The 18,039-nt window shown below is 37.8% G+C and overlaps 1 protein-coding gene across 1 annotated transcript in view; it reads right to left on the bottom strand.

The window, feature by feature from the left end:
• The window catches only part of FAM3C (FAM3 metabolism regulating signaling molecule C), a 194,068-nt gene that overhangs the window by 32,401 nt on the left and 143,628 nt on the right, over nucleotides 1–18,039 (bottom strand). The window contains exons 3-4 of the mRNA XM_053716678.1: nucleotides 11,843–11,947; nucleotides 9,804–9,836 (exon numbers count right to left, since the gene is read on the bottom strand). Of these exons, the coding sequence (XP_053572653.1) occupies nucleotides 9,804–9,836; nucleotides 11,843–11,947 (138 nt within the window). The remainder of the gene's footprint in view (nucleotides 1–9,803; nucleotides 9,837–11,842; nucleotides 11,948–18,039) is intronic.

The raw sequence follows: 18,039 nt of genomic DNA, 5'->3' as shown, positions 1-18,039 counted from the left end.
TCTATTTCTGGAAGTCCCCACATCTGAACAATCTGAAGAAATACCTCTGGGTGAAGAGACCATTCGCCCGGATGTAACATTTGGCGACTGAGATAATCCGCTTCCCAATTGTCTATACCTGGGATATGAACCGCAGAAATTAGACAGTAGCTGGATTCCGCCCATACCAGTATTTGAGATACTTCTTTCATAGCCAGAGGACTGTGAGTCCCTCCTTGATGATTGATGTATGCCACAGTTGTGACATTGTCTGTCTGAAAACAAATGAACGATTCTCTCTTTAGAAGAGGCCATGACTGAAGAGCTCTGAAAATTGCACGGAGTTCCAAAATATTGATTGGTAATCTCACCTCCTGAGATTCCCAAACCCCTTGTGCTGTCAGAGACCCCCAAACAGCTCCACAACCTGTCAGACTTGCATCTGTTGAAATTACAGTCCAGTTCGGAAGAACAAAAGAAGCCCCCTGAACTAAACGATGGTGGTCTGTCCACCACGTCAGAGAGTGTTGTATAATTGGTTTTAAAGATATTAATTGAGATATCTTTGTGTAATCCCTGCACCACTGGTTCAGCATACAGAGCTGAAGAGGTCGCATGTGAAAACGAGCAAAGGGGATCGTGTCCGATGCAGCAGTCATAAGACCTAGAATTTCCATGCATAAGGCTACCGAAGGGAATGATTGTGATTGAAGATTTCGACAAGCTGAGATCAATTTTAGACGTCTCTTGTCTGTCAGAGACAGAGTCATGGACACTGAATCTATCTGGAAACCTAAAAAGGTTACCCTTGTCTGAGGAATCAATGAACTTTTCGGTAAATTGATCCTCCAACCATGATCTTGAAGAAACAACACAAGTCGATTTGTATGAGATTCTGCTAAATGTGAAGACTGAGCAAGTACCAAGATATCGTCCAAATAAGGAAATACCACAATACCCTGTTCTCTGATTACAGACAGAAGGGCACCGAGAACCTTTGTAAAAATTCTTGGAGCTGTTGCTAGGCCAAACGGCAGAGCCACAAACTGGTAATGCTTGTCTAGGAAAGAGAATCTCAGAAACTGATAGTGATCTGGATGAATCGGAATATGCAGATATGCATCCTGTAAATCTATTGTGGACATATAATGCCCTTGCTGAACAAAAGGCAGGATAGTCCTTCTAGTTACCATTTTGAATGTTGGTATCCTTACATAACGATTCAATATTTTTAGATCCAGAACTGGTCTGAAGGAATTCTAATACTTTGGTACAATGAAGAGATTTGAATAAAACCCCAGCCCCTGTTCCAGAACTGGAACTGGCATAATTACTCCAGCCAACTCTAGATCTGAAACACATTTCAGAAATGCTTGAGCTTTTGCTGGATTTACTGGGACACGGGAAAGAAAAAATCTCTTTGCAGGAGGCCTTATCTTGAAGCCAATTCTGTACCCTTCTGAAACAATGTTCTGAATCCAAAGATTGTGAATTGAATTGATCCAAATTTCTTTGAAAAAACGTAATCTGCCCCCTACCAGCTGGGCTGGAATGAGGGCCGCACCTTCATGTGGACTTGGGAGCTGGCTTTGGTTTTCTAAAAGGCTTGGATTTATTCCAGACTGGAGATGGTTTCCAAACTGATACCGCTCCTGTGGGTGAAGGATCAGGCTTTTGTTCCTTATTGTGATGAAAGGAACGAAAACGATTATTAGACCTAAATTTACCTTTAGATTTTTTATCCTGTGGTAAAAAAGTTCCTTTCCCTCCAGTAACAGTTGAGATAATAGAATCCAACTGAGAACCAAATAATTTATTACCTTGGAAAGAAAGGGAAAGCAAAGTTGACTTAGAAGACATATCAGCATTCCAAGTTTTAAGCCATAAAGCTCTTCTAGCTAAAATAGCTAGAGACATATATCTGACATCAACTCTAATGATATCAAAGATGGCATCACAAGTAAAGTTATTAGCATGTTGAAGAAGATTAACAATGCTATGAGAATTATGATCTGTTACTTGTTGCACTAAAGCTTCTAACCAAAAAGTTGAAGCTGCAGCAACATCCGCTAAAGATATAGCAGGTCTAAGAAGATTACCTGAACATAAGTAAGCTTTTCTTAGAAAGGATTCAATCTTCCTATCTAAAGGATCCTTAAAGGAAGTACTATCTGCCGTAGGAATAGTAGTACGTTTAGCAACTTTAGGGATTTTGTCCCAAAACTCTAATCTGTCAGATTGCACAGGATATAATTGCTTAAAACGTTTAGAAGGAGTAAATGAATTACCCAAATTATTCCATTCCCTGGAGATTAATTCAGAAATAGCATCAGGGACAGGAAAAACTTCTGGAATAACTACAGGAGATTTAAAAAACCTTATTTAAACGTTTAGATTTAGTATCAAGAGGACCAGAATCCTCCATTTCTAATGCAATTAAGACTTCTTTAAGTAAAGAACGAATAAATTCCATTTTGAATAAATATGAAGATTTATCAGCATCAACCTCTGAGACAGAATCCTCTGAACCAGAGGAACCATTATCAGAATCAGAATGATGATGTTCATTTAAAAATTCATCTGAAAAATGAGAAGTTTTAAAAGACCTTTTACGTTTACTAGAAGGAGGAATAACAGACATGGCCTTCTTAATGGATTTAGAAACAAAATCTCTTATGCTAACAGGAACACTCTGATTATTAGATGTTGACGGAACAGCAACAGGTAATGTAACATTACTAAAGGAAATATTATCTGCATTAACAAGTTTGTCATGACATTCATTACAAACAACAGCTGGAGGAACAGATACCACAAGTTTACAGCAGATACACTTAACTTTGGTCGATCCAGCACCAGGCAGCGTTTTTCCAGAAGTATCTTCTGACTCAGTGTCAATCTGGGACATCTTGCAATATGTAATAGAAAAAACAACATATAAAGCAAAATTGATCAAATTCCTTAAATGACAGTTTCAGGAATGGGAAAAAATGCCAGTAAACAAGCTTCTAGCAACCAGAAGCAATAAATAATGAGACTTAAATAATGTGGAGACAATAGTGACGCCCATATTTTTTGGTGCCAAAAAGGACGCCACATCCGGAACGCCGACACTTTTGGCGCAAAAAACGTCAAAAATGACGCAACCTCCGGCGACACGTATGACGCCGGAAACAGAAAAAAAAAATTGCGCCAAAAAAGTCAGCGCCAAGAATGACGCAATAAAATGAAGCATTTTCAGCCCCCGCGAGCCTAACAGCCCACAGGGAAAAAAGTCAAATTTTAAGGTAAGAAAAAAATGTATTCATATGCATTATCCCAAATATGAAACTGACTGTCTGAAATAAGGAATGTTTGAACGTCCTGAGTCAAGGCAAATAAATGTTTGAATACATATATTTAGAACTTTATATAAAGTGCCCAACCATAGCTTAGAGTGTCACAGAAAATAAGACTTACTTACCCCAGGACACTCATCTACATGTAGTAGAAACCAGTACTGAAACGAGAATCAGTAGAGGTAATGGTATATATAAGAGTATATCGTCGATCTGAAAAGGGAGGTAAGAGATGAATCTCTATGACCGATAACAGAGAACCTATGAAATAGACCCCGTAGAAGGAGATCATTGAATTCAAATAGGCAATACTCTCCTCACATCCCTCTGACATTCACTGCACGCTGAGAGGAAAACCGGGCTCCAACCTGCTGCAGAGCGCATATCAACGTAGAATCTAGCACAAACTTACTTCACCACCTCCATAGGAGGCAAAGTTTGTAAAACTGATTTGTGGTGAGGGGTGTATTTATAGGCATTTTGAGGTTTGGGAAACTTTGCCCCTCCTGGTAGGAATGTATATCCCATACGTCACTAGCTCATGGACTCTTGCTAATTACATGAAAGAAATAAAATATTTATGAAAGCACCCAATTTAAAGGACCAGCTAACAATAAGTTATATTATGGGAGACCCAGTACAACATAATTGGCTAAAACCTAAGGACATGGGTTTTAGGACATTTTTTAATTGTAATACCTTTATAAAAGGATAATACTTTCATTCAGCATTTTTTTTCTAAATATATGGAAAAAAAAAACATACTATTAACTAATTTATCACATGCAGTATTAAAAATGTAGTGCATGTTCTTAAAATGTTCTATGTAGGTCACACTTCTAGATTTAAAAAAAAATATATATATATATATATATATACACTAAATGAACACATTTATAACATAGAGAAAGGTTTCATGAACATTTTAAGAAGAAAGTGCATAATCAAAATGCTGCCGATTTAGAATTTTTAGGGATTAGAAAGGTCTCACACCATTGGAGAGGAGGCGACATACAGAATACTTTGGGTCAACTCAAAATTAAATGATACCCTCATCCCACAAAAGTCTGAACAAAGACTTTGAATTATGTCATTTTTAATATCTGTTAGTTCATATGAATCATAAGTGCTTATGTATACATTTATAATGTATCATGAGTTAAATTATATACAATATGTTCTCTTCCTTAAATATAATATATATATATATATATATATATATATATATATATATATATATATATATATATATATATATATATATATATATATATATATATATAAAGAAATGAGGTAAAATAGAAACTAGAGGGCGCACTGTAATTCAAAAAATAAAGGAATTCTTATTAAGAAATCTCTATAATGCAAATAAAAATAGAAGAAGAAAGATATGGGTGTACAATATGGTTTATCCAATAAGTGGAGTACAAACAACACTCCAGATAAAAATTCAAATAATACAAATAATAATTATAGAATCGTCAGATTAAATAATCTAATATATAAACCCATAAACTCAAATAGCAATGGTATTTAAAGTATAACAAAAATTGAATAGTTCATTAGATAGAGCGGGGTCCTCTATCTGATACTGACATCTGTGGAAGCTGGAATAAGACTCTCTCTACACTGTGCGACACTTGCCTCATATTGATTGGGGGTAAGGAGTGTAAGTAGATGCCCTACGGGGTTCTCTTTGTCCAGTTCCTGAGGAGCTCATTCATTTGTACATTTTATATCATCTGAATGTTTCTATTTTGTTATGTATATATTCAATTGACTGTATGTACTCACCATATTTTCCAGTCTATTTTTTTGAGAACTTTTGCATATAGAGTATCAATCTATGTTTAGCCCTAATAGTTATATTTATTTTTATATTTATATAAACCTCACTGTAGATTTTCTTCTGTGCCCTAATATCTGTGCTGAAATTACTTTAAAGGGCCACTGTAAGTAAATATTTTCTATGCCTGTTACTAACTACCCCAAATACGCTTTTTATCAATAGCATTTCATTAACATATCTCTACCGTATATCAGAAATCTTGTCTGCAAATTTAATTGTTTTCCAAACCCACTCCGTGGGTATCCTTTGCTCTGTACCAATCCGTTTACAATACCTAGGTTTCAAAATGGCACTTTAAACACAAAGTTATTGGTTTAAGTATTTTGAACACTCAGTGCTGAAAATAGTGGGCAGGATAACGTGACATCATTGGCGAATAAAAGATATAACTTTTAGAACGTTATGAACCTTCGTTTTGGAGAAAATATAGGTCAGTAGGTTTTAATTAATGTTTATTAACTTTAATATGTTAGTTGTTTAGCTTAAAAATTATAACAGAAAGTAATCCTTTAAGGTTTATTTGAATCTTTATCTAATGAACTATTCCATTTTTGCTATACTTTAAAAGCCATTGCTATTTGAGTTTATGGGTTTATATATTAGATTATTTAATCTGATGATTCTATAATTATTATTTGTATTTGCATTTTTATCTGGAGTGTTGTTTGTACTCCACTTATTGGATTAACCATATTGTACACCCAGATCTTTCTACTTCTATTTTTATTTGCATTATAGGGATTTCTTAATAAGAATTCCTTTATTTTTGTATTACATAGACTGTTCAGTGCGCCCTCTAGTTTCTATCTTACCTCCTTTCTTTTTTATTTTACTATATACTCCGGCCCTGATAGATAGATTAGGGCAGCATTTTAGTGAACTATAGGACTTTTTGGGTCTTAACTGCGCCATACTCACAATCCTTTGTTTATATATATATATACATATTGGTTTTAATCTGCGTGTATAGAGTTACAACGCTGATTCTGTAAGACACTGATTGTCCGGTAACTGTGCTACCTGAGATGCTTGTGATGGTAGTTTCAACACAAATTCAGATCAGTTTCGGCTACATATTTATATTTAACACTGGTGATTTAAGGGCGGTCTCACTATTTTGTTTATTACAGACATGCAGCGATCTGGGGAGCGCTATATTTGAGTGTAAGTTAAATGGGATATGTTTAGCTTTTAGAGGCAATATGCGTCCCTAGTGACAGGTGGGCGTAGCTTGAACGCATGTAGCTATGACGTATCTGGCACTGGGTGCCATAGTGTCGCTGATTGGTGCTACTATGATCTCCAAAAGCTAGAACACTGCTGGTTGGTGGGATTACGATCTCCATGGGCCAGGGCGACAATGATTGGTTGAATTACGATCCCCTTCTTTCACTGTCGATTTACTGTTTTGTTTACAGTTTTAATGATATTTAGCTGACTTTTATGTGTGTTTGGATTGAGATTGCCCCCCCTCTTTATTGGCAACACGGAGGTTCATGTTTAAATTACTTTTCTACTATCCACTTGAATCACTTCATACACTAGTTTTGTATTATAGATAGCTATTGGTCACTTTGTAAGGTGTGTCATGTAACTTTGGCCATGATTGGTCAATCACGTGGGGAGGGCAGTTTGGTGCCTATTTAAGGCCTGCATTTTCACATTGTTAATTTGTCAGAGGAAGGGACTGTTACTGTCCCGAAACGTCACTAGTTTGAATTAAAACTTTTTGTCCCAGTTGGAACTGTTCAGTGAGTGCTTCTTTGCTACATTCTATTATTAACCTTATAGCACCCTGACAAGCTGGAAAAGTTGGTGAGAGTGCACTTACACCACTGCTTGGTATATATATATATATATATATATATATATATATATATATAAAACAATTTGTTCAAATCCAAAATTGAGGACATCATTATTGGCTATATAAGGCCAGTTGTGGACATGCGCAAATATCCTCGAAAAAACTGGCAGTTGACTTAGAAACCTACGTCGGATACACTTACGTATGTGGTTGTCACGAGGAAGGACGGAGTCACTGGACATTTACCTATTATTCAGACATGCTTGGGACTATCCGCTAGGGCGGTCACACAATCAATTGCCATCCGTATTTTGAGATAGGTGTTGCATACGCTATTGTCCAGTGAATGACATAGACAGTGACATTCTGACATCCGTTATATCTTTTTATTGCATTTTATTCTTTTAATAAATATATAGTTTACCTGGAATACTGATTGCCTGTCCAATATATTGACATTTGCATTCCTGAAAGTTATATTTACATATTCAAGCTATGCACATTTTTTTCCCTTAAGGAACGAAGAATCCGTAGGGATTTATTGGACAATTTATATTCTCTATCCTTTTATCACATTTATTTTATATTTATTTATTATTGGAATATTTACACTTTTTGTATTTTATGTTTCTACATACCTAGTAGCTCTAATCAAGCAATGCCACCTGTATAAATTATTTTACATTTGTCTTTGTTGGGATTGGAAAATGGAATATATTTGTTTCTAAATTTGTGCTAATAAAGCATTTGAGTGCTGTTTTTCTATGGAGTATAACCGTTGGGTTAACTCCATTTCTTTATTTTCATTTAGCTTCTAAATATCCCTTGAAAACTGATGTGTAACTGAAAGGTCAGATGATAAACATAAAATGAATCATATTTTATTGCTTAAGCCTAATTTAGATTTATGTATTATTTATTTACTGACAAATTTGATGATGTGTAATTAACTTTAAACAGCAAAACTAGGAACTATGTACATAGTAAAATATTTGTTGCTGTTGAAGGGTTAGTGTTTTAAAAGAACACTAAATACTGGTAATATACTATACCTTTATTGATAGTAGTGGATTATATATATATATATATATATATTTTTTTTTACCTGATAGAAAAGTAATGCATACACAAATGCAAATTACATTGTAGTGAAAACATTTCAGTTTAATTTATATTTTCTGCAAACTGAGAATTTTATGTCAGTTAAATAAGTGTATATAGCTGGTGAGATAAATCAATGAGACCTGCTGTTGTAAAATGCTTAGAGAATATCATGAAAATTGTGAGAGAGCATCAGACATACCCTGGGGACGCCCCTGTTCAGCCCAAGGAGCTTCTTTGTCCCTCCCTCTGAAACTGTCAGCTGTATTTTTACACGGAACAAATACAAAGCGCAATGTAATTTGTAAAAGATACAAAAATTTTTTACAGAGTATGATCCTAACACAAAAACTGTCAAAGCATAATAAGAATTTGTTAAATCCCTGCCATATACAAAATCTAAATGGATTAAAATACAAAATAGAAAGTGCAAAGCTTAAATGGGCCCAATCTGAAGTATAATGTAATATAAAATACAAAGCACAAAGTTTAAATGTAAATGTAACACATTTTCATGTCATATAGTGCTATTCTACACTGGGCTCGTTTCTTTTTTCACACAGAAAAAGGGGGAATGCCACTTAGAGAAATATTGCAACATTTAGACCATCTCAGTCTAGCGGAGAGCTTTATGGTAGACAGCTCTCATCTCTCTGGCACTTCCAGGTTCTAACTTTTTTTTCTTAAAGAATACAGAGATAAGCCCCTATGAAGTCTGCAGTATGATTTCTCTCCAAGCTAGAGAATCTTTAATCATCAGGGTGTTAGGGCCTGATATTCAAAACTTCGCTGCTCATGCAAGATATTCTAAGAAATCTTGTTGGTAATTTAAATTTAGAAACACAAATTTTGTCTTGAGAACTTTTTTTTGTTGATGTGTAGTGTTCTTTGTGTGAAACAGAGACTCCAACATTACAACACTAGGTCTAAAAAAAAAAATCCCAAATATTTTGTGTGATTTTTCTCCATGCCAAGGAGGTGATGAATATCAGGCACTTAGAGAGAACAAATGGAAAATGGACATCTTAGTGCCTTCTCTGTCACATCCCCCACTAGGAGAATTATTTAATCTAAACCTTCTTGCTTTACATAGACATAGGCACAGGAATTTTCTCTATCGGTGGTGATACAACAGGCAAAATCAGCTATTTTAAATTACAAATTTTAGGTTTGTAAATAATTGAATACACTCCAGCAGGTAAAATGGAACACTTTAAAAGAAAAAGAACAAATTACAGTACTGTTCCTTTAAATACAGTAAAAATGCATAACGAATAAATGCAAAACAAAAAGACAATACAATAGCACTTACTCTGAATTTTAAATGAGCAGTAGATATTTTTTTTCGGAAATGTGAAAATTTACTTCAATTTACCAGCCCATGTATCATGTGACAGCCATCAGCCATGGACAGACTGATGTGTATATACACTGTGGACTCTTGCAGATGCTCAGTAGTAGCAGGTGCCTCAGAAAGTGTGCACAATTTGATAATATAATTGGAAAGTCTTTTACAACTTACATGCTCTGTCTCAATTGTGAAAGTTAAATTTTGACTTTAGCGTCCCTTTAAACATGTACTGTGGTTGCTAAGTCATGCCACTAGCTATTGTCAAGTAAAAGGAGAAGATTTCTGGATTGAAACACAAAGAATCAAGCTGACTGTGTGCTTTTACATTTATCCAACACCTCCAGTGATTTAAAAAAAAAAAAAAAAAACTATACTTACTTGGGTGAGCTGCTGTGTTCAGTGCTGACCTAGCTAAAATATAAGAAAAAGAACATCATAAAGTAACAGTTTTATGGAAAAAATGTCAACATGTCACATAAGAACAGATCCAATCTCCTTTAGTATTATTACTATAGTATACCTACATCCAAAATAGACAAAAAAAAGTAAGGATTGGCTTAAGACGGGGCATAATAAATGTATGATGAGGGTCTCTACTCCTGTCATTGGTAGGTGACCGCATACCAGCGAGTGCTTTGGGCTCTAAAAAAGGCACCACCGTAAGCACAAGCACCAACATGTATGGTGCACGTGATGCTTTTCTGTAAAAAGAAATGTCCCTCTTTTAAATAAGGGGTCAAATATCCATGTCAGCAATGATCACTTAATAAATCTATACAAATAAAGGACAAAATCATGGTGGGGTAGGGTATCATCTTCTCGTCTTTCACAGTATACTAGCAGACTCTATTTGATAGAAGTAATCCTCCTGTTTCAGACGAGTGGTTCTGTCTGTCCAGCTGCCAAGTGACAATTGCCCCATAGAACCAACCCTATTTTGGGGAAATCTGACAATCATAAGGAGCCATAATCATCTCCTCATCATAAAAATATATGATAAAACCCCTTTTTTCCAAGATGGGTGTCCAGACGTTCAAATAAGGGATTTTATGACTTTACAGCTGTCTAGTGTTGCATAACTACTAACTTTAATTGGTTATGTTTTGATGTCAGGACTCACGGCTCACAGATCCTAATTTCCCTGAGCAAATAACACAGGTATATAATTGGGCAAGCTGGATAATTGTAAAAATAGGTGATCTAAAAATCTATATTGAAAGATTTTTTTTTATTTTTTTTTTGGTAGTGCAACAGTTTATAATTATAATTTTACTATGTATGTTTTGACAGAAATACAAGCAAGCCCACATTTTCAAAATTAGTAAAATCACCCTTCTGAGAAATACAAATGTTGTAAATTATATCTAATTTTGTTATAGTTAAATATTTTATTACTTATTGTATGCACAATGATGCAAAGTGACAAAAAAATACATTTCATATTCAGTCTTTCAGTTACTATTTTTTATTTAAAACATATGATGTACTGTAAGTAATATTTAAATATATATATATATATATATATATATATATATTTTTTTTTTTAAATTGATTGCATTAATCTCAATAACACACACAATTTAACTGACAGCCTAAGCTAATGTAATAGTGCAATGTATGGTAAAAGGGAAATTCTAGTGTAAAAACAAATGTTCTTTATAAAATAAATAAATATAATTAAAAAAAATGTTTTTACTTGCAGCTAAAGGGTTAAAACAGTCAAAAATCATGCAGCCAAGCATACTGCATGGGCACCGCAACTAGGGATATAGCTAGTGAGCTAATCATTAATGATATACTTAATTATTATATAATCACTTGCAATATCCTAACCAAGAGACACAGAAGCAGGACTTTCTGTTTAACCCTTCTATAGTGTGAGTAGGGAGTCTGTAAATAAAAAAAGCTAATATGAAACAGAGCATTTTATTTGTAAAAATACAAAGTCCCTTGAAGCTTAGCACTGTTCATATTGAAACACAGCACCGGCCCCAAATGTGTCTGTATTTCATATTGGCAGCATATGAACTTCTCAGGGATAGAAAGGAAAATGTGACAGTCAAGCTAAAAAAATAAAATATTTGGATGACGTGTTACAGCTCCTGGTAAAGCGCTATGGAAAATATTGCTTTTTATTAATGGGATAAAATAATAAAAACAGTTAATGTTAAAACTCAAGCAAGTACTCAATACTGGAGGACCATTTTGCCTTGCACATAAAGACTAGGGAAAATGAAGGGCTAGAATTATACATTTTGCCCCTGGTTGCTGCCAAAAGCAAATGCCATTATATATTATGTTTTTTTTTTTTTTTACAGACAGATGAAGTGTTAATACAATTTAGAGAAGTTGGGTTACTGTCAGCAATGGTTATAACCACTTACATACCCTGTAGAAACAAAGTTTTCTTTACTCACCAAATAGGTTACCGAGACTGGAATCCATTTTTATTTCAAATACTTGCGTTATTACATAGAAGGTTAATAAAAATACTGCTGCTGCGACGACAAATTTTAAAGCACCTTAAAAAGAAAAGAAAAAAAAAAAAAGTCAAATAATCTTATACAAAAGACAGCAGTTTACTTGGAACTAAAATATGTTCACAAAAGAACTTTACCATGAAGCATCTCTCACGTATTTTAGAAAGTTTTAAAAAAAAAAAAGAAGAGGAAGAGATTTTTCTATTCAGTTAAAGTTCAATGGACATATGGACATTTTGAAGAAGATTACCAAAATAATTATTACTATTCTAACATACTATTGAACATCTAGATTGGTGAAACAAACCTATTTTTAAAGGAAAAAAAAGAAGATTATATATATATATATATATATATATATATATATATGTGATGAGAGCAGGATGCGATGTCACTAGCATGTGGGCGGGGCTTAGGTCCGGTGTCTGTGTCGCAGTTAGTTTAGTACAATCAACCTGTCTGGATGTGTATTGCTATGCTCTGTAATAAAATAGAGTTGTACCATCATTGCTGTGTCCTGCATATGTCCTGCATCTCATGACGTGGTGTCAGAAGTTCTGGACTGCGCTTCTGTTCCTGATCGATTGCAATGTCAAAGTTTACCCCACCTGAGCCTTTTGACTTTTCTCAGCCTGCATCTTGGCCCACATGGCGTCAGCGGTTTCAGCGCTTCAGGATTGCATCCAAACTGAACAAGGAGAGTGGTGAAGTACAAGTTAATTCTCTTTTATACTCTATGGGGAAAGATGTGGAGCCAGTGTTCAATGCTTTTACTTTCCAAGAAGGAGAAGAAGTTAACTTTGATATAGTTATGGATAAACTCAGTGCCCACTTTGTGCCCAATAGAAATGTGATTCATGAGAGAGCTTGTTTTCACAAACGTAATCAGCGTGTGGGAGAATCTGTGGAGTCATTTGTGCGCAGCCTGTATGAATTAGCTGAATTCTGTGAGTTTGGTGTTGCTAAAGAAGAGCAAATCAGAGACAGAATAGTTATTGGAATTGCAGATGCTGAAGTCTCCCTGAAGCTGCAGTTAGAGCCTGATTTAACGTTAGAAGGGGCTATTAGGATGGCCCGCCAGAGTGAACTGGTGAAAAAGCAAAGTGCTGATCTGAGGTCTGAGAGTATTGTGGATGAAGTGCAACAGTCTAGGAAAACTACTAGTGAAAGGCACAGTGTGAGCGGTAGATCTAAAGTACTGGAAAGGCCTAGAAGTGGATGGGCGCAACATGGCCGATGCACACGGTGCTACCGGGCTCAAGATCAGAGTACTATATGCCCGGCCAGAGATAAAAGATGCAGAAAATGTAACAGAATAGGCCATTTTGAAGTGGTGTGTAAAACTGAATACATTAAGGAGATGCAGGTGGACAGTGACCAGGAGGGTCAGGAAGTGTCTTTTGTGGGGTCTGTGGTGGAACGGACAAGCTCAGAGGAAGATTGGAAAGTTACTTTTACTGTAATGGGAGCCAAAGTTGATTTTAAGATTGACACAGGAGCAGATATCACTGTAATGTCTTTTGCCGAATTTATGAAACTGCCTCGACAGCCCCAGCTGGCGAAGGTTACTACAAATGTCCATAGTCCTGGTGGCCGCATTGATTGTGTGGGGAAATTTCTTGCCAGTTGTGAGTACAAGCAGAGAAAGTTCACCATGTGGGTGCATGTGATCCGAGGCCAGTGTGTTAACAGTTTATTGAGCAGAAAAGCAGCCTGTGACTTGGGCCTCGTGGCCAGAGTGAATGAGATTTCCGAAGATATGTTTGGCGAGTTGAGCCTACTGAACTGCAAACCTGTCCGTATAGCACTTAAATGTGACGCAGTCCCATACAGTATTTCTACCCCTCGTAGAATTCCGTTCCCGCTCATGCCTCAAGTGGAGAAAGAGCTTATGCGCATGAAGTCTATGGGGGTTATTGAAGAGGTTGTTGAAGCGACTGATTGGTGTGCCCCCATTGTTCCAGTTGCAAAGAAAAACGGAAAGGTGCGCATCTGTGTGGACCTGAAAAGGTTGAATGAAGCAGTGAAGAGAGAGAGATTTGTGCTGCCGACACTGGAAGATATAGTTCCAAAGTTGGCTGGGGCGAAGTTCTTTTCCACATTAGACGCTTCTAGTGGCTTTTGGCAGATCCCCCTGGATCCAAAGTGCCTCAAACTGACTACCTTTATCACACCGGTAGGTCGGTTCTGCTTCTGCAGACTCCCCTTTGGGATATCCTCCGCTCCTGAAATTTTTCAAAGGGAAATGAGTTCTCTCCTGAGTGACCACGTGGGCACAGCGGTCGTCATGGACGACATTCTAGTGTATGGGTCTACAGCGGAGGAGCATGATCAGCGTTTAAGTTGTGTGCTACAGGCTATCAAAGAGTCTGGGCTGAAGCTGAATGAAGAAAAGTGTCATTTTAAGAAAACTGAATTATGTTACTTTGGGCATATTATCAACGGGGATGGCATCAAGCCAGACCCCAAGAAAATTTGTGCTATTGAACAGATGAAGAGCCCTTCTGATGTACATGAGCTGAGACAGATATTGGGCCTTGTAAATTATGTGGGCAAGTTTCTTCCAGATTTATCAACAGTTTTACACCCTGTTACAGAGTTGCTTAAGAAAGACGTTGCCTGGGTCTGGGGACCTTCACAAGAAAAAGCTTTTCAGCATGCCAAGTCCCTGCTGGGGTCTGCCCCAGTGCTGGGGTTCTACGACCCTTCAAAAAAGACTGTGGTTAGTGCTGATGCAAGCAGTTATGGGTTGGGGGCTGCACTCCTGCAGCTGAATGACAACAAACTACAGCCCATCGCCTACTGTTCCCGCACACTGACGGCTGCGGAGTCAAAATACGCTCAAATTGAGAAATAGTGCCTGGCTGCGTTTGGGCCTGTGAGCGCTTTCAGCGTTATCTAGTGGGTTTGGAGAAATTTAGTCTGGAAACTGACCACAAACCGCTAGTCCCTCTAATTAATTCTTATGATATTGACAAAACACCCTTGAGATGCCAGAGACTTTTAATGAGACTGCTCAGGTTCAATGTTCAGGCAGTGCATGTGCCGGGGAAACAACTTGTTGTGGCAGATACACTATCCAGGCTCCCGCTGGCTGCTGCTGAAGAATCCTGCACAGAATCGGATGTGAAAGTGTATGTAGATTCAGTTCTGGCCTCTAAGTCCATTTCTTCAAGGAAACTGGAAGAGATAAAGAAAGAGACATATTTGGACACAGATCTGCAAGAAGTTATAAGGTACATAAAAGAAGAGAGCCGGGCAGCCTGGATGTCTTTAAATGCTTACCAGCCAGAGAGGTCGCAGCTCACGGAGCTGGAGGGGTTGGTGCTGTTCCAAGACCGCATTGTAATTCCTGTCAGCATGAGGAAGGAGATGTTAAACAGGATTCACGATGGCCACTTAGGCATTACAAAGTGCAGAGAAAGGGCAGCTACAGCTGTGTGGTGGCCTGAGATCAGCTCCGACATTACAAATCACGTGTCTAAATGTGCCTTTTGCCGGGAACGCCGTCCTACTCAGAGAAGGGAGCCCTTGATGTCTACTCCGCTGCCTGCGGGGCCGTGGCAGAAAATAGCTGCTGATTTGTGTGAACTGCACGGGAAAAAGTTTCTTGTTGTGATCGACTACTATTCCAGGTATTTAGAAATTGCACCCCTGAATGATATCACAAGTCGTTATCATTCGCCTGAAGAGCTTGTTCGCCCGCTGGGGCATTCCAATGGAGCTGGTGAGTGATAATGGTATGCAGTTCGCTTCTACAGAGTTCAGTGCTTTCAGCAGGGAATATGATTTTGTACATTCCACGTCAAGTCCACATTATCCGCAGGCCAACGGAATGGCTGAAAGGGCAGTTCAAACAACAAAATTCATTCTAAAGCAATCTGAGCCATACCTAGCCCTCTTGTCATACAGGGCGACGCCCATTCAAGCCACCGGGTTTAGCCCGGCACAGCTAATGCTAGGACGCCGGATTCGCACCACTTTACCCTCAGTGGGTGTCTTCAAGCCGCCTGGCCCTGTTCCTCGGGACGAAGTCCTTAGGGGAGATGAAGAGGCCAAAAAGAGCTATAGTTTCTTCTACGACAGGAGACATACTGTCAGGCCTTTACAGGAACTGAAAGCGGGCCAAAGTGTCAGAATTAAACTGGATGATGAGAAGAAATGGAAGACGCCTGCTACGGTAGTGGGCCGCTCTCCAGAACCAAGGTCTTACACAGTCCTTACAGAGGGAGGGACGGTTACACGCCGTAACCGAAGACATCTTCAGCCTGTACCTGAGAGTCTGGAACCGGATACCTCAGTACCACCGCCGGTGGGATCCCCTGTTCTAAGAGAGGTGCCTTCCCCTCAGCAAGATCACAGCGGGGATATATCTTTGCCTCCAGCAGACTCTTGTTCACCATCAAGGACAGTTCATGCAAAGTTACATCAAGCGGAAGAGTGGTGAAACTTCCGGCCCGATACTGGGACTGACTTTAGCTAGAACAGTGACCGGAAATATGGGCAGAATAATCCCATGGTCACTGTGGACTAGGGTAGTCTACCCCGATGTCCAAGTTAGGATGTAATTTATTTGTTTTTTCATGTTTTCTAATCTATCTGTTTTTATAATGTTCAAAAACAAAAATGTTGTTGTATACCCTGTTGGTGTACCTTGTTATTTATTATATGCAAATGTATGCTTTGCCTTTGAAAAAGGGGAAGATGTGATGAGAGCAGGATGTGATGTCACTAGCATGTGGGCGGGGCTTAGGTCCGGTGTCTGTGTCGCAGTTAGTTTAGTACAATCAACCTGTCTGGATGTGTATTGCTATGCTCTGTAATAAAATAGAGTTGTACCATCATTGCTGTGTCCTGCATCTCATGACAAAATATATATATATATATATATATATATATATATATATATACACACACACACACACATATAATATATATATATATATATATATATATACACAACAGTTCTAGGAGATCCGCACTCACTCAAATAAATATGCAGCAGCTGCCCGGGGTGCATCTAAAGCAAACATGAAATACAAAAAAGAGACGCACTCGCCGGGTCTTAATCCAAAGTGTGTTTAATACACCAAGTGGAACAGTGACGTTTCGGGGTAACTAGCCCCGTCCTCAGACCATAACAAATATGTACATAAAAAGCAAACATTTAAAGCCTTACCCTCCACCAAGATTCTCTACCGGAAGTGACCATGGCGTTCCTCATGCGCCAATGCGCATGATCGAGGGTGGTCATAGCAACCGGTAAACTATACTCACTAACTGACACTGGACTCCGGAACGTACGGACCCGCCCATCTGCACCCGCAGTGCCAAAGGTAGCCGTATGCGCCAGAACTGGTTACAATTCAGATACACTATCTGTAAAACAAGGAGCAACATATTAAGTACAATGTAGAGGCCCATCAAACACAATTTTGTAATGTACACAGTATCCAATGCGATTGAGACCTAACCCTAATAAAAGTTATAATGGGCTACAATATTAGGCTATAGTAGGCTACATTGTTAATAGAGGTATTCTATCCTAAGTGTATGACCTTGAATGGCAAAATAATAACCTAAAAATAAATTATTAAATGAGGGACAAAAAATCAGAAGAAACAGTGCCAATCTAAATGTACATTCAACCCATTTGGCGATAGCGTATTGAGGGTATAAATCCATCTGGATTCTTTTTGTAGCAATAGTTTGGCCCTGTCCCCCCCTCTATTTGGTCTCGGGACATGATCTATTATAACATAACGTAAATTGGATACCGTATGGCCAGCCATCGCAAAGTGCCTAGCAACCGGTTGATCGGACTGACCTTTCTCAATTGCCGATCTGATCGCTGTGCGATGGTTGGCCATGCGTGTCCGCAGGTCATCAATGGTCTTGCCTACGTAATATAGACCACATGGACAATGGATTAAGTAAACAACATATTCAGTGGTGCATGTAACACGGTGCCTAATGAAGAATTTCTTATTTGTGTGTGGGTGTACAAAAAACTTTGTGGCACTAAGGCCATTACATGTAGTACAACCCAAACATTTGAAACAACCCGGTTTTGGCTGATTCAACCATGTTTGTTTCTTGTAGCAGTCAATGGGATCCACTTTGACCAGAGTATC

This window comes from Bombina bombina, chromosome 6, assembly GCF_027579735.1.
Source record: "Bombina bombina isolate aBomBom1 chromosome 6, aBomBom1.pri, whole genome shotgun sequence".
In the NCBI taxonomy this organism is placed as follows: Eukaryota; Metazoa; Chordata; class Amphibia; order Anura; family Bombinatoridae; genus Bombina; species Bombina bombina.
Note: the sequence above shows the minus strand (reverse complement) of the source record. Positions and strands in the feature narration are given on the sequence as shown.